This window comes from Manis pentadactyla, chromosome 19, assembly GCF_030020395.1.
Source record: "Manis pentadactyla isolate mManPen7 chromosome 19, mManPen7.hap1, whole genome shotgun sequence".
NCBI classification, from domain to species: Eukaryota; Metazoa; Chordata; class Mammalia; order Pholidota; family Manidae; genus Manis; species Manis pentadactyla.
The window spans coordinates 18,444,879-18,467,943 of record NC_080037.1 but is presented as its reverse complement, the minus strand read 5'-3'; the positions used below and the strand labels follow the sequence as shown (position 1 = coordinate 18,467,943).

The 23,065-nt window shown below is 38.9% G+C and overlaps 1 protein-coding gene across 1 annotated transcript in view; it reads right to left on the bottom strand.

The window, feature by feature from the left end:
* Positions 1 to 23,065, bottom strand: part of USH2A (usherin) — a 722,977-nt gene that overhangs the window by 69,486 nt on the left and 630,426 nt on the right. Inside the window, exon 60 of the mRNA XM_036931704.2 lies at positions 16,442 to 16,796. Coding sequence (XP_036787599.2) covers positions 16,442 to 16,796 — 355 coding nt within the window. The remainder of the gene's footprint in view (positions 1 to 16,441; positions 16,797 to 23,065) is intronic.

Sequence of the window (23,065 nt, the reverse complement as noted above, 5' to 3'; positions counted from 1 at the left end):
TTCCACTCCCACGACTGGCCAACACAGCACCTGATTTCTCATCTGTGATTTATTTTTTTCCATTGCTCTTATCATATATATATATATATATACATATGTATTTACTCAGCTATCTTGCTTATTGTCTTTCCCCACTAGAATAAAAAGCTTCAAGAAGAAAGGACTTTTGTCTGGTGTATTCACTACTGTATGCCCAGTTGGCATAAATTAGGTGCACATTGGGTAAGTGGCTGAATGAATGAATGAAGTTCTGGATCAGCTCCTGAACAGGGAGGAATGTGAGTTTTACAGCTTGGAGGAGCTGGAAATATTTATCTCACTTATTTGCTTTTAGCACACAGTGATATGTCACAGTTTATGGTTCCATGCTAAGAGGGTTTATAGATTATATTATCTGGCTTTAACTATACTATCTTTGGAAACATGGATGGCTTTCAAGATTCCTGAAAGAATTAAAAAACCATGATTCAAATATAATACTAATAACTCATCCATAAATGAAGAATAAGTTAATGGCTAGTTTGAAATTTCTGACTTTTGATGCAAACTCTTTACCAGGCACAGTATGAAGTATAAACCCTGATAGTCTAATCATATTTGACCAGAAGTTGAGAAGAAAAATTGTAATTATCAAAGAGACCACTTGGAAAATGGATTGACATCCAGTATTATTAACAGTGAATCTTTCAATAATTGTATATTGTGCCTTGAAGTACTAGCTAATGATAGCATTAGCTCATGATTAATCAAATATTATATTGATGACTTTATCTATATTTACTCCTTTTAAAATTTCTATTTTCAGAGTGTAAATAATATTTGTTCACTAGTACATATTTTATAATCTATAAATAAGTAAATATATATATAATTGAGATGTGCGCTCCCAACATTATTATTTATAGGAGCATACATTCTAAAAAGTTTGGAGACAATGGCTTATGTTAACACTCTTCTTTCAGCAAAGCTATTATTAAGAAGTAATATAAAACAAAGTCATTTTCCTCTCTGAAAAATAAAATTCTATCCGATCACTAGCTGATCATGAGTAAAGTTCTGAAATAAGAACAAGTAACTCAGTTTGTTGCCTTGTAATGAACAAAACTCAGTAATATTTTTTGGAAGATAAATGCTTAAAGATAATTTGTAAAAAAAAAAACAACAACAACTCATCCCCTTGACTAATTTCCCAGTGGGACGTACTGACTACTATTGATAAAAATGATACCAATGGTCATTGCCCAGATGGCACTTTGAAGAATATAGTTGGAGGCAAAAACCCTATAAAATGTGCGTGTCACAAAATCATACCAAACTTCTATTAGGCACTTGGGCTATCTGAACCAGTTATATTGTTGTTACATTTATTTTATTAGTTCTTTTGACTATTTCTCAGGTTGAATAATTTGATTTCAACTCTCTGTTATACTTAAGACTAGAGTGAAGAAGACCAATGCCCATGGACGTGGCTTCAGCAAGGTGTAAAATACGTACACTGCCTGTCATTCCCGTGTTACTCACAAGATTGCAAGTAATCAGTTACCCTGGAAAAGGTACTGTACTGGGAGGCAAGTAGAGGGCTCTGGGCACAAAGGGCACCTTCCATCCCAGGGAAGTGATGTTCAGTTATCATGGCGACTGTCATCTGAACAATTGTACAAGTGCATCATTCACTGTGGGTGACTAAAAACAGTTGAAGAGGAGCTGAAAAATGGAGGAATTTTCCTTGTCTCGTGTCTCTCTGATAACTAGGCAGACTCCAGAGCATGAAAGACGAGGGCTGCCCAATTCAAACCAGAGCACGTAGTTACCATCTGGGCATTTTAAAAGTAGGACACATGAAATGCTCAGATGTATCCCCCAACTGGGTGCAATAATGCAGCAGTAAAGAGAAAACTACGGTGAACTACAGCCACTTCCACACTTGCAATCATTCTAGTACAAGAAGAGACAAGGTTTTCCAAAAACCTTTGCTCAGGTGCATCTTAACTGCCCACACGTTTGTTTGCACAGATGGCCTCGGAGTCTTAGCAGCTGCACGTGGTATGCAGCCTTATCCAGGAGAGGGCACTCTCCTCATGGAAAGGAAGGGGTGGGACCATTTGGACAGAGAGCCTCAGCTTGAGGCTTGCGCAGTGAAAACACTCAGTAGGCCACACACACTAAAATAGTCATTTCCTTTCAGAAATATTCACTGCTGGAACAAATATTGACTTTAAAAATGATATATTTGGCTTTCAAAGGAGTATGCAATTGAGTCCTTTCTTTTAGATGTTGCCAGATGTAGATACTTAATTTTCTAAATGAGAATTACTATTACTAAGTTATTCTAAAGTTAGGAAACAGAGCATTGCGACTATCTTTTTAGAGCTTTGAAGGTTCAGAGTTTCTTATTTCTGAAAACCTCTATCAGCCTGTATAGGTCCTCAAAGCATGCAATCTAGTAAACATACAGTAAGTGAATGCCGTGTCAGAAACCTCTCAAACCCTCACTCTCTTCTAGCTTATTCTTCTGATGTATGCTTTGCAGTAATAAAGAAATTTTTTATAGGAATAAATGCCAGACATAGAGAAGCACATAATCTTTGGCCACAAAATGAGAATGCATATGTTTAGTACGTATATTTTAATGGGATTTTAATTGTACTGATATATTGTTGTATTATCCCAGCTAAGTTCATTCATATTTTCGAAAATGAGTATTGCAAGATCAAGTAAACTTCATAGGCTTCTCTTTGCTGTGGCTTGACAACTAGAGAAGCCACCAAATGGCATTGCTTATCTCAAAAAAGACACCAAAACATCCTAATGAAATTCATAATTGCAGGGAATAATTTAAGACTGTCTTTCTGCCTTAGGAAGGAAAGAAGCTCGAAAAAAAATACAAATGGGAGAATTAAAGAGAGTATATTTTAGGAAGAAAAATTTGTCAAAGAGAATCTTTCCATTTAAATTTCCTTGCTTCCAGCTGAAACTCCATACATTTAAGAAGAAAATTCCTCCAGATTTTTTTCTGGAATTCCCCAAAGATGATGATGATGATGATGATGATGACGATTATTATTATTATTATTATTATTATTATTTGGATCTCTCTTTTTGGTGCATCACTTTTTATTCTACTCCTTGCTAAGAATTCTTATTAGCCAATCTAACCATTCAATTTACCCTGCCTATTTTGTAAGGAATAAATAGCACATACTGTTAATTGGCCACCTGGGGTTCAGAGAGGGGAAATTTGGAGTTGATGTCTGAACGTTGTCATGTGCTGCCAACATATTGACCGCACTCTATTTCACAAGATTTAAAATCAAGCTTCCTTGCCCTATTCATCCCTTCCTCTCCTTGCTCCATTCCTTGACCGTCTGTGAGACTAATATAATTTTTTTAAAGTGATTTATTTCTAACAGATGTGATCATCCAGCCACAGGGACCGGATGCACAATGCCCCAAACAACTTTAATTTCTGTATATAATAAGCACATATTCTACTAATAAATAATTATCACTCAGTTAAGGAAAAGACACCAAGGCCGGAGTTACGACGTCCAGGTACTTCTGGGCAGAAAGGACGAGGGGATGAGCTCTCTGGAGGCCCTTGCTACGCCCAGCCTAAGCGTGCTAATTATTGGATTTCTAGAACAGGTCACGAAGGAAGAAAATTAGTCATGGCTTAATGTACACAGCAATATTTAAGAAGCTAATTTTAGGAATACATTAAGTTTCTTGTAAACCGGAAATGGCCACATAGGTCTCTGTATATGACAATACTCGAAGAGTGACTGGTCCTTCCTTCCCCCTTGTTCTTTAAGAGGCTCTTGTGGCATCGCAAAGGCGCGCCCGGGAGGTGTGTCCTCAGGACCTTGGCTGCACCCCACGCTCTGTTCTGAGGTGGCCCCAGGCGGTGCCAGGGATCAACGTCACAGCTCCTCTGTGAGTCCTGGGATACGACCCTAGGCTGTCTGCAGCTAAGCGAGGTGTCACCTGAACATCGCGGGCTCTAGGTAATATTTTTAATGAATTTGGTGTCTCAAGTCAAGCACCAGAGAAGAGGCCTCCTCAGATTTCCCGACCCGACTGCCTGCCTTTGCGTTGCCCACGATGACCCCGGACTCTTGGGTCAACCGCCACAAGGCCATTCTGTGTCTAGCACGATGTGTTAGGCAGCGCATACTTTGGGGAAAGAGAGGTTAGGGAATGAAGCGGGGAATAAGAAAAGAAGAAAACATTTTCTTTCCAAACACTTGGGGGTGAGTACCTCCCTCTCAATCCATTAGCACAATGACAACTTTAAGTGCTGATACTTTCTCTGTCAACCTATTTCAGATCATAATAACAACCATCTACTGAGCTGTCTGCTCATTCCTGCCAGCCCTTTTTGGGGGACTGCCCCCAGAAGGAGGCATCACAAGGCCGGTCTGCCCAGGCGCGCCTGCCAGGGGCTGAGCCGCGGCCTTGTGTTTTGCCTACTCCCCAGGCCCATGCAGCCAGTGACCTCACCTGACTGCTTTCCGGGCATCTGATAGAAGTGTTTTGAGTACAGCTGTTTTAATATCAGCCCAATAAATGGGAATGGATTGGAAAGCTATCCCCGTCAGTACTTCCTGAAGCAGAGACTCACCACCAGAAGTTTTCAGACCAGGTTGCTGTTTCTCTTTCTGAATAAGGAAATGTCTATTCCATTTCTTTCCTTCTGCTTGAATCCTGTCCATTGTTCAAAGCACAGACCTCTTGCAAAAGTCTTCTCTGAACATTTCAGTCCAAGTGATCCTTTCATTCTTTGATACTTTTATAAATTGTTTTCTGTATTTGTATCGATGATATTAGGCTGGGTGGCATCTCTTACTTTGGTTGTATTGAACTCTAATTTGTGGCGCTCACTGATATTTAGCTTTCATAAATAACATCTTGTAATCTCTGTAGGCCTGAAACTCAATCACAGCTTGGCAACAAGCTGTGTGACCATGGCCACATAACTCAACCTCTCTGAGTTCCTGTTTCCTTACTAATAAATACCAGATAATAAAACTCCACAAAGTGGTTATTAAGATGAAATGAATAGCATGTGTAATGACTCCACAATATGTTCTATATAGAAAGCCTCAGGAAATAACTGCTCATATATTGAAATTGGAATATATACATGATTCTACCTTGATTTGATTTATCTGTGAACATATAGACCTCACCTTAGACTAAATATATAGCATTACCAATCAACTGAAGAAAAAAAAATCTGGAAAATGATTCCAGTTTAAATAGGAACAAGAAATAAAATGCAAGTTCTTTCTTGCTTTTATCAATTCATTTATTCATTACACAAATATCTGTCTAAAAGTGGCCCTGTTCAAGTTCTGGGAATAAGGAGCATAATAAGCAAAAATCTGTTCTCAGAGCTCTTGTAGTCTGGTTGGAGACAGTAAATAAGATAAATAAACGAAAATGTATATTGTTAGATAATGTTAAATATTAAGTAGAAAAATAAAGCAGGGAAGAGAGACTGAAAGTGTTCAGGGCAGAAGAGGGGAGTGGAATTATAACCAGGTGAGCCAGGTAAGGCCTCTCTGAGGGACAGAGGTGGCATTTTAATCAAGATCAGAAGCAAGTGAGGGAATGAGGCAGAGGGAACACTGGGGAGGAGCTTCCCAGGCAGAAAATGCTCCAGCCAGCGGACCACTATCCCTGCACTTTGTGCCACGAGGAAATAAGAACTGGTCCTCCCTAATATTAATACAAGAAAACAAAACAGGAATTTGTTTGCTTGTTTCCTGGGTTTTTAAAGATTTTTTGAAGGACAGAATATACCTTAGGCTTTCCCCCTTTGGGGAGATGGAGAAAAGTGCTGAAAAAGGAAAAGTCTCCAATAAAATATAAAGTAGTTTTTATTAGATTTTATGTATACCTAATTATGATGAACGTTTCTCTTAACTTTTACCCTAAATTTTGTTTAGAACATCTTAGAAAGCCAAAAGGTTGGAGGGATTGTGTGATTTTAGAGAGCAAAACATCAGAATTCATATAATCTGTATGGATTTTTTTTTTTTTTTTAATGCCAGGGTTTTGGTATAATAGGTACAAAAACATTTGAAGAGTTCATGTCTTTCTTAAATATGAATTGTCTTTGCTGTATGGTTACCCTGAGTAAGTGTCCTCTTATATTGTTAACCCCCCAAAATAGCAGATTTGGTTCAGAAATATTCAGAAACACAGCAGAAATTGTACTTCCGATACTACTTATTCCCATTAAGGAAGACAGCGGCATCTCATCCCTTCTCCCCAGTGACAGAAATACTTCAAAAGGTCAACTTCTGTCATTTCATTCAGAACTCGTTGCCTCTCCCCTCACCTGGGACAAGATGTGTACACAGGTTCACGAGGACTTGCAGACTTGTTTAGAAAACACTGCTGTCGGGGCGCACAAGGAGATTAGAATGAAGCACCGGACAGGGCTTTTCTTCCTGGAAAACTTCCAGAGGGGAACATGCTCTTGACATTACAGAGATAAAGAAGAGAGTTCTCAAGACACGTTCTATTTCCATACGAGTTCTTTGGTATGCTGGGTTGCCTGCCATTATGTTTATGTAATTCTGACAGTGTTCTTAATGACACACTAACAGATTGTAAAACACGCTGCTGGCATTTACTTGTTTTTTATATTTTTAAAACAATGTCCTTCATGTAACAGTAGTTAAGCGCGGCAGAAGGACATCATTAGAGCCATGGTTAAACTGTAATTTACACCATTAGGAAGGCAGGAGCAATTTTTATTGCCTGGCAATTTTCTTGCTGAAATATTTGGACCATATGGCTCAATTTGTGTAATAACCTTAATTTTTGCACCCTTCAGGTCTGCCTCCATCTCCTATGGAATGGTAAAATGCGGTTTAGCAGAAAAGGCGACTGTCTATACTTAGAGACTTGAGATTAATAACATGTCACGTCCTGTTTTTGGTGAAGGAATTCGAACAGCAGCCAGATGGTATCTCTACAAATAACTGTCAGGGGTCTTGATCTAATCAATACAATGTATTAATACATCTCCCTTTGCTGTTTCTCCAGGGGCCCAGTGCACAACATCTGGAAAGAATGGGGAGGGAGGCCCGCCAAGTAGAAAGCCGATTCTTTTCAGAATCAAACTGAGCCCAATTAATTTTTCATGTATCCTTGATAACTGTTTCATAATGAGCCATGCGTCTTGACGGATTTGGGGTTGGCAGAGCAGACTGCCCCTGCTTTCTATCCCCATTCAGTCCACTTATAGAAACCAACCCATTAATCAAGCTATCTGGCATAAAACCTGAATCTCAGCTCAGCAAGAGATCAATAACCATCCTAAAAAAACACAGAACCAGCCACTAATGGGCACAGGTATCCAGCCATGACACTAGTAATTGCTTTAGCAAAAATAAAACTCTGTATCATAATCACCCAATAGGAACTTATACGATAAAATTCATTACTTGTGGCTTGTCAAAAAGTAATGTTTACATCCGTTAAAAATATACTGACTATCTAGACATGGCCATTATCTTTCTGAAGTAGACAATGCACTTTTTTGAATGGATTAAAAGTCTCTGATTTTGTTATGTGAATATTTCACAACCCAAGTATCATATAAAGTGTTTAAAAATGAGTTATTAGGCTTACTTTAAATTCAGAGTACCTGAGGGGCTCCTTAATAAAATCTTTAACCCAACCGTATATGATACTCGGTGAGCCTGCTGTGCTAAGAACTCTGATGTGATGTCAGGCTGGTCAGATTTCTTCCCTTTTTGGTTGGCTTAATGGCAAGATTTGTAATTCAAATCACTTTTCCAGTGGTTTCATCTCAAAGCCTTACCGTTTTACCAAATTCAAATTGGTCATTTTGTTTCAGTTAGCAAGTATCTTTCGGCTCGGTGGGGATTTTCGTGCTCTGACTCCTTCTGGAAGAGAGACCCATAGACTTCGTAGAGAGGAATTCAGAGAGCTGGAGAGACAGAGGAAACACATGGCATATATTCTGAATTTATGGCCTGCTTGGTAAGATGTTCCTTAGTGGCTCTCAGACAACAGGTGGAGACCTGTTTGCCCTTAAGAGAGTCTGAGATTTTGATTAGAAAAAAAACTCCTGGCAAGTACTGCCATAAAGATAGTCCATTGGCTGATCATCTGATCAAATGCTGCCAAGATGATAGAAAGGTCTAAGGAATCGTCCGGGAACTCGAAGGTGATGTCACATTCATCTTCCCTGACAGCGTGACTAAGAATCGTGATGCTGTGTGTGTTCCCTCAATGGTTTGTGCTTCTGTAAGAGGAGTGCTGGGCTTGGAATCGGGGTTACAAGTTGCAGTCCTCCTAGGTTCTTTACATATTTTTCAGTACAGTCAATGCCTATGCATGACCAAATAATTGCTTATTATATTGTGATTTTTCTCTTTCCTTATGCCTTCCAAGAACACCGTTATTCCCAGAGAGAAGACACTATTTCTTATTTCTCTGTATCTTTTGTAGCTTCTGTGCATAATAGAGTCTCAAACACAAATTATGGTGTGAACTGATTAATGAAGGAATCCTGTGACATTTCTTGGTCTTGATCACATGTGTCTTGGTCATCAATGGCAAGTAACTCCCAATTTTCACACATACATGAGACTTCAGAGAAGCAGGGGCATAGGTTTTCAACTTTCAGTGTGCTTGCTGATGTCCAGTGTGGATGGTCAGAAAACACCTTGATGATGTGTGTTCGTAGTGGAATGGCCTAACATCAAGCAAGACAGCTACTTAAAGAAATGAATTACATGGCTAAATAAAAACTGAAACTTGGGATCTGCGATGCACAGCATCCGGAATTTTCAACTTCTGTGATGCCATCATTGAAATATTTAATTTATACAAATTTAAACCCTCTGTGACAAAGACAGAAGATAGGCGCTCTGCTGGGGCCTCCCACTTCCTAGGTGTGATCAACAGTGCCAGCAGTTTGAGCTCAGCACCACCCAGCTAAAGCACTAACAAGATGTTTCACCTTAAAAATTATATTGAGATTAAAAAGATTCATTTGCAAAGCCATCACATATGTAGTCACAGGTGGCGGGTGTGGGTCATTGCATTTGGATTAAAAAGCAAATCTCTCTCTCTACATGAGAGGTCACTAGCTGGTGTAAGGCAAAATCTTTTTGCCGTTCAGCATAATTAAAATATTCCGACAGTGGTTTCAGTAATTTAAAAATCACAGTATTGTTGTAATATTTTTCTAGGCTTCAGGAGCTCACAATTGTTTGGCCCAATCAAATCTGGGAACACTAGAGAAGTTATCACCCATCAAGGTAATTACTTTCAAGTTGAAATAATTACTCTATCAATGTTAATGGTCTTTCAACTTCAATAAAGCACTCACCTGCCGATAATCACAGCTAACCTCTTGCTCTAATGCAATTCCCTCTCTATTTAGTAGGTTATATTACAGCCGTTACGGTGGTCACTTGTCCTGAACAGCTGCTGAATTTCACTTTGATCGGCTGTGAACCATAAAAAAATTGGTCATCTGTGTATGATTCCCCCTCACCCATAAGCCCTTGCGGAGCTAAGGATGTGATCTCTTGGCTGTAGCAGGGGCCATCGGGGGCAGCCGTCTTGTCTCTGGCAGTGGCCACTTTCCACTTGGGACAAAAGCACACAGCGGCTCAATTAACTTCTGCCCTTCACTGCCATCTACAGCTTGCTGTCTCCGCTAAACGGCATATATTCTGAATTTATGGCTTGGGCCTGTTAGTGTGTGGATGAGTTCCTTCTACTTTCATACATGTTTTTAACAAACCCTGTAGGATTCTGGGGTGTATAATTTAGTGAAAGGCCATAAAATAACAACATGCCTGAGTTAAAGGGCAAATGGTCTTCCTACCTACTGCCCCTCACATACTGGTAATCTGCTCCTTGGCAGAGGGGAAGTAGGGAGATGCCAATTTGGCAGAATCCACATGACTTGGGAAGAGTGTGTGTGTGCGCATGTAAATTACCAGAAGACCTTATGGTTTGCTCTGACCCCAGATCTACAGGAACGGGCAGGGTCCTGTGAGTGTCATGGCAGGTATGCAGAGCTGCATCTAGAGTGGACATCGCCTGAGGAGAGCTCTGGGATTGGCTGTCCTGAGAGGTTATGGCAGCAGGGGAGACAGGCCAGTCCTACACCTAAGAGAGACCAAACACATAATCTCGCTCCGGGTGACTCAGAAAAGACACAGGGCCTAATCCAGTACTTGAGACATTGCCTGGAAATTAATAGTGTATTATCAGAAAACGTTTAAGTTTGCAAGCATTTAATTTAAATCTGAATTTGGTTGCAAGGTGAGAAAATGCTTAAAATAGAGAAAACATGTTTTCTCATTCATGATCAGATTAGTACAGTTGCTTTATACCAACCAAAACTTTTTCTACACTAATTCATTTGTTCCTCCAGCTTCTGTTATTCTAACTAGTAGGACTTCTAAAGTTTTACAGCCTAATAATATTGCCATTTACAGTTTCTCAAGTACGTGCATATGCATTAGTTTATTTACCTCTTGAAATAGCCCTGGGAAACAAGTAACATTTTAGTCCAGACTTGATGATTAAGGAGGACATACCCATTTGAAGTGTAAGAACATGATCATTTGAGAAAGAGGGAACAGCAGGTGGGAAGAACCTAATGTAGCCTTCAAACAGAAGAATTCAAAATATACTTTGGAAGTAGAATTGATAGAATTTAGTGAAGTATTGAGTATGGAAGTAAGGAAGGGAAGGACTCACAGATGATCTGTCTTGACTGACTGGGAAGATGATGGTGCCATTTAATTATGTAACAGGATATATTGGTGAATAATAACTATAGTTTAGAAAAATAGGTGATAAGCAGCTTTACTGGAACTACTAAACATAGTTTTGCAGGTCTTACAGAAAGAATCAGCCTTACACCTTCAAGCCCATCATCCTCTGAAGATCTGTGTAATAGAGCTTCTATAAGAGAAGATCCAGGTTCATGAAAAGCAAGTTAAGAAAGGGAATTCAGTAAAGAATCTTCTCCAAGTTATCTTCCTTCTACCTGGGGGGATAGAGGCGGGTGGGCAGGAGATGTTCATGGGGCTACACCACACTTGTTTCTCAAGTCCTGTGAGGGAAGTCTCAGAGCACAACTTGAAGGATCAAGGGTGTCTGCAAGATAGGTAAGATGGACAATCCACTCTTGTCATGAGGCTTGCTACTGAGCTGAAGAGACTCAGAAGAGGGTAATTTTGATGCAGCCACTTGAGTAAAAAGTCTTCTGAGATTCTTATGTAATACTGGCATTTTGGGAATATGGCCTAACATAGAAGCTGATAGCCACTTCTTATTCAATGACTTCTGAGGCTGTGAGGCTGGCTGGGTCTCACCCAGCATGGTAGGTCAAGTAGAGAAGATAGTGCTGGACAAGTAAGTTCCCTTACTTGGTAGGACAAGTTTTCCCTAGGCCTAGAGGATGCCAAGAAAGGAATGAATTTTGTCAATGTGCTAAGACCTAATATTGGCTAACTGTGCAGTAGAGGAGAGCCCAGAAGTAAGAGAGGTTATGAGGTGGATTTCTGTGGCAGTAATGGATAGGGATGCAAGAAATTAGCCAAAGAGGGTACTGTCTGCACCAGGGAGCTATGAAACATGGCATTTCCCGTGGGGGACTGCTACCTAACCCAATGGAATGCAAAGGTAGGTAGCTAAGAACAATATTAATGAGCAAGGTTCTGCTCCTTTAGGTCAGTTCTCTTTTCTTCCATGATCCTGGGGAAATCCACAAGAGAAGAGGGACCTGAAAAAGAGGGAAGAAAATGAACATGCCCTCTCTTCCCTATTGTAGATTCTCATGCACAAGTGAAGCTTGAGACTGGGTTTTTTCTTAAACATCTGAAATGAATCCTGATTACCAAAACTGGGCTGGTCCTTGCCACTGAAAATGACTAGAAAAACATGAGAACAGCCCTAGAAATTCCTGGTGGTTGAGCACAGGAGTCCCGATAAAGCTTGTTGGAATAAAGTGGTTGGAAAAACATAAAGCCTTTGCACGAGATTCAAGAAGACTTGCATCTCTAATAATACAGAACAAGAAGCAGATCTCCAGTATATACTTGTGGTTGGTAGTGTATCATTGGTAAAAGGAGAGAAAGATGATGCAATGCTGGTAAAGGAAAAGCTAAAGTCACACCAAATACATCATCACAATAAAACAAAATGGGTCATGTCAACCTGTATTCATTATTTTGTGTGATGTTTACTCACCTATTATTTTGTAAGTTCATATAAAATAATAAAAGATGCAGTTATCTCATAAAATGTGAAAATCTCAGCTTATACAACTGATATAGAGTGTAAAGAAACAGGGTTTATTAACAAATTTTTCTTCATTTTGGAAGGATAGTCACCAAAGGAGTCCTTGTAGATAACTAGATCTGCTAGAGCATTTCTGTTTTCTTATAAGAGCTACAACTAATTAAAATCATATATAAAGAACAATATTTTATGTTATACTAAGCCAAAATGAAAATGGGATTAAAAACGAATTCATCAATTTACTCACAAACTCTAAATAGTATGGCAATTACGAAGTATCTAATTTTTTCCTTCCTATATCTACTTTATGGTAAAAAATTTGAAACATACACATGAGGAAATTTTGAATACCTCCTCCTTGACATTGGGCAAGGGAGTTTGGCAACTAGAATCTAGAAACTAGAGTTTGTAATTCTGGATTTTACTTCCAGATTGGAAGCCAACTTTTAGTGACCCATATAATTTGCTTACTCTTCAGCACCGTATGTTTCATTCTACACACAGAGCAAAGCTCCATCTATCTTTCAAGGTACCGGGCAAATGTCTGATCTGGGCTTCATGTTTTATAACCCTGTGGGGTAAGCAGGGCTATACTGAGAGCACAGACTAACGGGTAAACCACGTTTAAATCCCAAGTTATTTCTGCCAGTGCAATGGCAGGTGCCAGTGAGAGAAAGCAGACAAATCCGAGTGGTGGCAGCCGTACTGCCGACCTCGCCAGGAGTGTTCCCTGTGAACACCACCACGGAGCTCTTGCATGCCAAGCAGAGCTAAACACAGTTTCTCTCCTGACACCACACAATCCATCACAGAGCTAATTGGGAAGGGAGTTTAAAGACTTTTACCTAAAGCTTGTTTTCAGTAGCGGAGGGTGTTGGTCTGAAGAGACTCAAGGAGTCTAGTATCTCTCTCTCTTCCCCTTAGAAGGACCTACTTAGGCACAAAGGGCAATGAAACTTTTCATGAGGTTGGGAGAGAACCGGTGATACATTAAAGCCCATGCTCTTTCCACTTCTCTCCTGCTGCCTCTCCTGCTGCCGTCATTGCCCCTGCCAACACATATGCTCTCCCCCGCCATGGAGGCCCCCGCTGCCAGTTCTCCATCCACTGCCACCATCAGGAGGAGTCATGCATCCATTGCACCTGTTTATGCCATGCTCCCAGCAACGTCCACCTGTCTATAAACAGTGCTGGGGAAATTTGAGACAAGCTTGCGGTAGCACTATGTTGTGGGGCCTCTCATGTAGACATGGGATCCCAGTAAACAAGACCAAATGAACGGGAATGTAGTCATACCTCTTGCAAATTTGTGGATTAAATTGTAATCCTGCAATCATGGAGATGAATTCTGTGCCCTACTAAATAAACATGTAGTTCCTTGGCCCTGGAGAATTTCAGCCAAAGTTGTCAATGAAAGAAAAACTTGAAAAATTTCCTAGAGTAGGCACAGAAATGGAAATAGGCAGTGGAGGTGTTTAGCTGGTATAGGAATTAGAGAAATAGTAAGCAGAGTCAGGAAGACACCCAGAGAGAGAGAGAAAAGGGAATCATCAAAACACGAGTAGCAGAAACTCAGAAGCAAAGAGATTCAGGAATATGAAATGCCCAGCAGTAATAATTTGTGCTTCAGACCTGATTATTCATTTTTTCCTGCAATCTCTGCTATGCCCAAGGGCCCAGTTTCATGGCAGACTTCAACAATGAAACTGAGTGTAGTATTAAATATTGGCTTATTGAATATAGTGAATGCTCGATGATTATTTGCCAAATTAGAATGAATTGTCAATAGTCTGTTCTTGCCCAAGGGCCCATTCTGCTGGGATAGAGAAGGCATGCTGATCTGAACAGGGAGGATGAACTCAAATTGTGGAAGGATTTGGGTAGGCTTGGATAAAGCAAACACTGTTCTTTGATGATGGGGAATGCGAATCAAGTGGCAGAACCTTCTTTAGATGTCTTAATAAAAACAAAAGGGCTGAACACATTCTCTTGGGAATGTAGGAATGGATGAAACTCAAAGGCAATAGCTTATTTTTCTGATTACTTCTTACAAAGAAAATAGTCTGTAAAGAGTCGTAGTGGCCTCCTGCCCTGGAAAGTTGGCCTAGTAACTAAAATGTCTGAATATTTGCCTAGTTGTTCAATGGAAGAGGTCCTTGTTTGCTTAAAAAGCTCAAATGGGACCTTTCCTGATGACCTAATGGAGGCTTCTCTTGGGATACTCAGGGTCAAAGATTCAGATGTTGGGGGCCCACTTTGAACACACACACACACATTCAAATATAGGATGCAGAACATTACTGTTTCTTGATTATTCTGGCTATTCTCTTTAACATTGCAAGAATTAGCCTTTTTTTAAAAAATGGAAGAGGGCAGCAATACCAGACTGTCAGAACTGTTGGGGAAGGCCATGTATAAAAGGCCATGGGAAGCTTAAAGCCTTCCTGTCTTTCAGGAATTTTTAGTGTGATAAAAATAGAAAACACAAAATTAAATATGGGACAGAGTTCATTGGATACTTTGTCTTGGGTTGTAAAATGAAACAAGGTTTGAAAGTATGACTTCAAGAGTATTCCACAAGGGAATTCCAATAAAATCGTTTTGGGAGATAAAGTATTTGGGTTCATACCTCTGAAAGCCATATTTTAAAAGTTCAAGTGTTCAATCACTGAAATATTGGTGCTGTCAATAAAAATACATTTAAATTAAGGTGTCTCATTAAGAAAGCTCTTATCAAAGGTTTTTCAGCATTTTTACTTTATTTTTCAGTATTCTACTATCAGGGTGGAAAGGTGAGGAGAACATGACTTCCAAGGATTTGGTGAGAAGTAATAGATTTCCTCTTGGATTGTGCATCAAGTAAAAAAGATCTACACTTAAAAACTATTTTTAAAGCAAGTAATGAAGGTTCTAGAAGATGTAACAGGAATGACCCTGATATATAAAGACAATTAAATGTCAAATAAAAAAATTAAGTACTGATTGTGAATTCTAAAAAACAAGGAAGATTTCTTTCTTTCACATTATCTCTTTAACTCACAAGCTGCTTTTTTCCTAGTTACATGAAAAAATTAAATGTAAGGGGCCGTGAGAAAATACTGTACTTTAAATTATTCATTTACAGAGATTCTTCTGCAGTTTCATTAAAATATGTTTGCCCAGTATAATTTACGTATTTTGATCAATGTTGGTACTCTGTATAGCCTTCATGTCTAAACTGAAAGCATAAAAACATGGTCTGGTCTTTGTAAATAATGTTTTATGCTGTTCATTCACTTTTTCTTATTTCTGAGGGCAAGGTCTTGGCACATTTCGAACCACATGTATTTAGCTCCTAAGACCATGAAGTTTCATCTTCTCCATGAAGCCACTTCAGTATGACCATAGCCTGCTGACCTCCCAGAGTATTTCTTGTCTAACACTTTTGGTATATGATATTCTTTCTTGTGGTTTCTGATTAGTAGGTGGTAGTTTGGGATCTGAATCCCAGTGTGGTGGGTACTGTAGGCTGTAATCCACATCACTTATGTTTCCTAATGTTCTATTCTCAACTTGGCAATTTTAAAAAAGAGAAATCTCCCTGAGACCAGAACCATTTCAGTCTATGCTGGGTGTAAAGGAAGTTCTCAGGAAATACAAGGCAAACTGAATTAAGCTGTGTTATGGGGCCATAGGGGACCAATCCAGAAAAATCACCACTAAGCTATAGCGCATATGATATCTATATCCACATCATCTGTATCTATGCAGATATGTCTAGAAATTTAACTTTTTTCTTCCTCAAAGAGCCAATAATATCCCAACTCTATCTTCATATCTATAGAGGGACACAATTTATATTCCCACTTACTAGGATTGGAAATCATGCAAAGAGAGATTTACTTATTTGCTTGAGGTAATATAAATTAATTGTACTCTACAAATTGGTCTCCCATATCGCTTCTACTCAGTTCAGTGTTTTATCAATGCAGTCAGTACCTATGACTGCATTGCTTCTCTTCACATGTGAAATAGTCATATATTTAAGACCTAAGTGAAAAAAAATGACAAGCTGGATAAAAAAATGAATTTCGACATATTAACCAGATATCTAAGTACCTGTGACTCTTTTTCCCTAAATTCTTACCATCGCTGTGAAAGCATGCACAGTAGAGAGGTTAAATGTAGGATCATCAGGCTTCTCTTGGTAGACCACGTGGTACTGGGAGATGACGCCGTTGGGCGATACTGGCTTCGTCCAGTTCAGCAGAACTGAATGAGCACCGGTGGCTTGAGCCCAGGGAGCCGGCAGACCCTGAGGTGGGGCTTCCAGGGTCCGAGCTGATGTCCACAGACTGTCCACTGAGCCCCTGGAATTATGGGCTCTGACGCGATACTCGTAAAGCGTGAAAGGCCTCAGAGTGTCTGCAGCATCAGTAAATTCAAGGGCTCCTTCTGACCAGACAAACAAAAGGGTCTCCTCTTCCATGCCAACAGGACGTCTGCAAGGAAACCAGGAAGGCGATCAGTGACAGCTGCATACTTTGAAAGAAGCCTTGTAGGTAGAGAAAGAATTGCCTTGTAGAAGAATGTGTTACCAACTCTTCAACTGTCCTTTTCTGATGTCCTAATGAAGACCAAATGGAAGAGTATACCAAAGTCCTGACTCAGTAACATTTTTAAATGTAGGTATATTTGGCTAATTGTAAAGACCTGACTCAGTAACATTTTTTAAATGTAGGTATATTTGGCTAATTGTAAAGAATGCATATGTATATATCACAGAAATCATGGAAAATACAGAAGAAATTTTTAAAAATTAAAAAGTGCAACACCACCCATAATTACATTTTGTCCTATTACCATAGTTTTCCTTAAAAATATTACAGATGTAATAGATGAAACAAATATTATTTAAAAATTAAAAGAAATCAAAAGCATATAAATAAGCATCACTAATGCATTTTTTGGTATTTTGTGGATATTTGTCTATATGTTTGTGGATATATGTAATGGATAAATGCTGGTGCACATGCAGTTACATTGGGGTTTTATTTTTTGCAAAACTGGAAACCACACTACATATAATTACTAGAAACTGATATTGGGAACTCTTACCCCTCCAAGATAGATGGATTATAGTAAATCCTGATTTGTCTCCCAGTATCCACGTAAATTGATAATTTGCTCCCAAACTCACTGCGAAGTTGGCCATAAGGCTTTCTTTGGCCAATGGGACAATAGCATATATGATGAATGTGGAGACTTAAAGAGTGTTTGCACTTTGAGGCTGACCCTTTCATTGCTCCTGGAACCACAAGATCCCCATGTGAAATAGCCCAGGCTAGCATGCCAAAGGATAATGATGAAGAGGAGCCCACAGTTCTTATTCTCTTTGATCTAACACAATGCTCTTTTGCATTTGTTTCTAGGATGTTTAAAAAAATGTTTTAAATTCACTTCCTGTATGCTACTTAATTTTCTTTTCACTTGAATTTTCTCTTTAATTAAACTATGATCCCTCAAGGAAGGATGATTCTTTCTTGTATTCAACAAGAAACCTTTATGGTGCACTTATTACATACCAGGCCTTGTACCAGGAGCAGAAATACAAAGATGAACACACTCCTTCCCAAAGGGAGCTCATGGCTGAGTAGAAAAGATTGAGCTAAATGCAAATTAATAAAAATAACACATAACAAGAATTTGTTTTAGAAATCCTTAAAGGGCAAAAGTCAAATTCCTTTTAGGTATCTTCTTCAAAACCTAGAATATTCATCGTTTGCTCAAAAATTCTTTTCAACTGCCTGAGAAAGCGATTGCTTAGTCTCATTTTTAGATTTTATTGATATTAAAACTAGGGCCCATGAGTACTATTTTGACACTCACTATATAGAGCATTAAACATCTAAGTAAGAGAAATGGAACTGTCAGTTCTTGCCACAGCCCCAAATATCTGGTATTTCATTTGGAGCAGCTATATTTATTCATCCAGGTATATCGTGATGAAGACTTCACCAGAAGGAGAAGTTCCTAAGGAACTGTGGTTGATCTACTTCCATATTCCCAGCATCTGAGCCCGGTTAAGTTCAGTAATTTTTTTTTTTGAATGAATAACAACCACAAGGCATAGAATCCCATGACTTTTCTCTATCTCTGTCTCATTTCTATGAATTCATTTTTCCTATTTGATAGTATTCTAGGTTGGGGAAGAGTATTTTCAAGAGCTGACCCCCTTTAGCTCATTTTCCAGTTGAGAAGGGAGTGATGAATAAATTAGCATTTTCCAGGCCTTTAGGAATTTTAATTAACATACTCCTCAGGTACCAGAATATTTACATGATGCCATATCAGATTAACCATTAAAATGGAAAGGGTTATTGAGGCAAAGTAAATGACAGCACCTTTCCCATAAAGGCAGGTTGTGTTACAATCCTTGGCTTTGGGAATCTGATGATCTTCAAGTTGATAAATCACTCTGACCTAAGTATTAGCAATGACAAACTTCCTGCGGGAGGCAATGGAGGCTCCATAGAAGCCTCTCAGTGACCTGCAATTACCGTTCGGCAGCCCACCTCATTATTCCTCACTACCAGGCGTGGGCCAGATTCTGTGCTCAGTGTAGTTTGCAGGGTTTGGCCTTTGTACTCGCTGCAGATACCAGGTACCAGGTGTGGCATTGGGAGGGATCCATTCTAATGACGACCACAGGGCTCACAGCCAAGGACTCTTCCCAGTGAGTTTTTTAAAAGGTGTTTGCAAGGAACACAGTACAGCAAACAAACATAGGGACTTCTATGGGGAAAATGTCTTTTTCTATTTTGTCTGGCTTCAACTGTTCAATGACAGTTCAATTAATTTTTATTAAACTCTCATGAATTCCCACACTGAGGTGTAGCCATGGCTGTCATAAAACTGATATCCTTAACACAATTACCTGAAAGTATGCATTTCAAAAATCTAAAGATTATGTTAGCCTCAAGTTTTCCACCAAACAACTAAAGGATGCAGTATTAAGTATTAAGTATTAAGTATTAAGTATTTCGTATCACTATTGAATACTTGGTAAATTAATATTGTGGTGAGGTAAACATTCCATCCATGTTGTTAAAAAACAGAATATCTTTATGTCTGAATAAACGTGAACAGAAGAGATTGAGTAGACTACTATGATTCTTAAATTATTTAAGATTTAGGCTTCAACTGCTCATTTAACTGGAAGTGTTTCCTCCTGAACAGTCTGTGTTTAGGAAAATCACATTTTTAGTTCTCTCTGAATAGCCAAATGGTTATTCTATGCTTAAACTCATTTGGGAGACACCTCAACAATGCACTTTTCCAACTAGAGTTAGTTTAATGTGGCTTAACACTAGGATGGAAACAAAGATAGGTATTGAAACTAAGACCTATATATTTTGAAAAGTACTTATACTTATATTGTCTTGATATATTATAACCTTTTAAACAGCTTCCTACTCCCTCATTCCCCACAAACAATGCTTATCTTCAACAGCAATTAAAATAAAATCCTATAACTCAGTGCATTTCCTTTAACAATTTAAGATGATGAAACTGCGACCCTCATCTCATGATGAATATTAAGAATATTCCAAATTTAAATGAATAGTTAAAAATGCCTGCATTCAGAGGAGATAGGTGGTAGGCCTGGGCCTTGTCACTAAATTAAATTACTTTGGGCTAATTCACCTGGATTCTCTACTTTCCATTTTATTTTGTAAACTGGTGTTAATAACCTTATAGTTTATAATGTCCCAGAATTTTTATGAGAATTAAATCAAAAAGTGCACATGAAAATCATTGGGTAAAATTTAATACATGATACAAATAAAGTTATCATAGAAATGATGTCCGAAGCTGTACTTAGGAAGACAAATCCAGCAGTTGTGTAAAGGCTACACTGCGGGGAGTGACAGTCGGTAGTCACACAGCGAAGAGGTCATCTCAACAGTACACATGAGAATAAATGTGGATCCTGCACTTGGTTGATGGATGAAGAAATAGAAACACGGGTGGTTTACAGAACGCTTTGTGAAGTTTGAATCATCCACCTTTGTCGAGTGAGAGGATATTCTGGTGTTGGGGGAATAGACTTCAAAGATCTATAAATTTTAAAACTTAATCCTGTTTAAAACTCTTTGCTGATTTACAAAAACTCTTTGCTGATTTGCAAGCAACTGTCCTGTGCTTACCACTCCAGCTTCACCTTCTGAGATTTCTATTCCCATTTTACATTCCACTTATAATCAAATGCTTGCCCATAGTCCCCTTCTATCCCATGATATTTCATCCTCCCATGGCTTTTATATCTGTGAATCCTGTTCTGCAATGCGTTGCTCCACCCTCTTTCCTTTTCTCCTTTCCATAAGCTAACTCCAAACCACTTTACAAAAGTCTATCCCCAGTCACTTTCTTCAGAGAGTCTTTCCTTTGCTTCTCTCTCAAATAGTTATCGTATCCACCTATGTGCTAAGTCTTTTCTTTATGGACTCATTTGTCACACTATATTTTCCTGTTTTCTCTCTCTCATACCACTCTATTAGCTCCCTGAAGGTAAAGACTCTATTTTTTCATCTATATATTCTCAGCACCAAATGAAGCATGGCACATTATATTATGCAGTAAGTGTATTTTGAAGCAATGACTGGATGACTGACTGGTTGACAAGAGTCCAAGATTCACTGGAACCTGCTTAAAAATGTGCCCCATATTAAGTTACTGTCTCTGAGGTCTAAACCCACCGTTTTATATTTGGCCTTATCATAGAGGACCTAAGACTCTGATACCCACGTTTCTGCTTTTCCAGCTAATTCTGTATTGGGCTCTGCCAGTAGGGGCCGCCAGAGGGAGATCAGAAAGCTGAAAGGAAATGGGAACTGGCTCCTTCCTATCTGCTTGCTGATCATGGGAGCGCCGTCCAGCAAGGATTCTTCACTTTGGAAGCAGCAGATTCTTTCCCTTTAGGAGCAGATTATTCAAGTATGAAATTTTCCAACACTCGGAAGCCAGCTTCATCTCATGCTTCCTCCGCCAGACACCTGCAGCAGTTGGCAGGCGTCCCCTCCTCAGATGTTTGGGTCCAAGCATTGTGGGTATTTATAATCCCCTCTAAGTTTCTAAATTTTAACAATTCTAGCTGCTTCCCTCATCTCTCTCAAGGGTCATAAGGGTCGTACCTACTTCCTGCATTTGCCACCTCCATGAAATTTAGAGTTCTCTTTTTGTCCTTTAAGTTACTCAGTTGACAAATTTGCAACTAGGTAACAATTGTTTATATTCAATTCTTTCTGTTAAAATAACTTGAGTGGTTCTCTTTCATGGCAGACCTCGACTGCTATAAAGAGTGATGACGTTCACAGAGATAGGGAAACAGGAAAATCATAAAGAGGGTGATGATAGATTTGCATCTCTACTTACTGAGTTTATTGTTTGTCTTTATCACACTATATTATATACTGATGGTAAAAAGTAATTAGAAAATACAGATGAGCAAAAACACAAGTACAGATGATCCTTGCTTAATGATGTTTCAACAGTGAATTTTTTTTACTTTATAATGGTGCGAAAGCAATACACACAGTAGAAACTGTCAGTTGAATTTTGGATTTTGACCTTTACCCCAGCTAGCAAAAAGTGAGCTGCAGCCCCCTGTCAGCCGTGCAATCACGAGGTCGAACAACCAATACACTCACGACCATTCTGTACCCATACAAACATTCTGTTTTTCACTGTCAGCACAGTATTCAATACATGATATGAGATATTCAACATTTTATTTTAAAATAGGCTTTTGGTTGGATGATTATTTTCCCAACTGTAAGCACTAATGTAAGATTCTGAGGACATTTAAGGTAGGCTAGGTAAAGCTATGATGTTATAGGTGTCTTAAATTCATTTTAGACTTATGATATTTTCAGTTTATGAATGAGTATATTGGGACGTAACCCCATCATAAGTTGAGAAAGATCTGTATTAAAAGAATCATCCATAACCTGTCTGTAGTAGATAAGCACTGTTAACATTTTTGGTGTTCAACATTCCACGCATTGTTCATGCACATATAAAGTGTTAAAAAATACTCTATATATTTAAAGAAAAATAATCATACTAGGCATACTGTTGTGCAATCTGTTTATTTTAAGCATGAAGCTCTTTCCTTGTCCTTAAATGTACATTTGTAAACGCCAAATTTGGCTAAAACTTGGCTATGGAAGGTATGTCTAGGAAAACTTCACGCTTTACCTTTAATGTACTACTTTCACAAACTTTCATTTCATTCTTACAAAGTTTTAGGGAGTTAGTTATTCTTTAAGAATATTAACCTAAACTTTATATAAAAATGGAAGCTTAGGGAACTTAGTGAATTGCCTAAGGCCACATAACTAGGAAGTGGCAGACCCAGGACCTGAAAGCTGTATCTTCTGAGTACAAATGCCATGCTCTGTCCACTCTATCACATTGCTTCCCTATTTTACCCCAAACTTGCAAGTGGGTTTGCATCACATGCCTCCAAATGGAAAACCTAAACGCCTGAGTTTGGTATTTAAGTCTTCCAAAATCTATCACATCAAGCTGATCTTAATTCCCCTTATGAATAAGAAAAGATCCAGCCAAACCTGACCATTACTGGAACTCTACGCCTGTAGTGCTGGGGGAGTTTTGCTTATCCTCTTAATTTCACCCACCTGAGATGCCTATACCACAAGGCTCTGCTTGTTAAAGTCCCATCTACCACAAATGAAATAGACTAAAG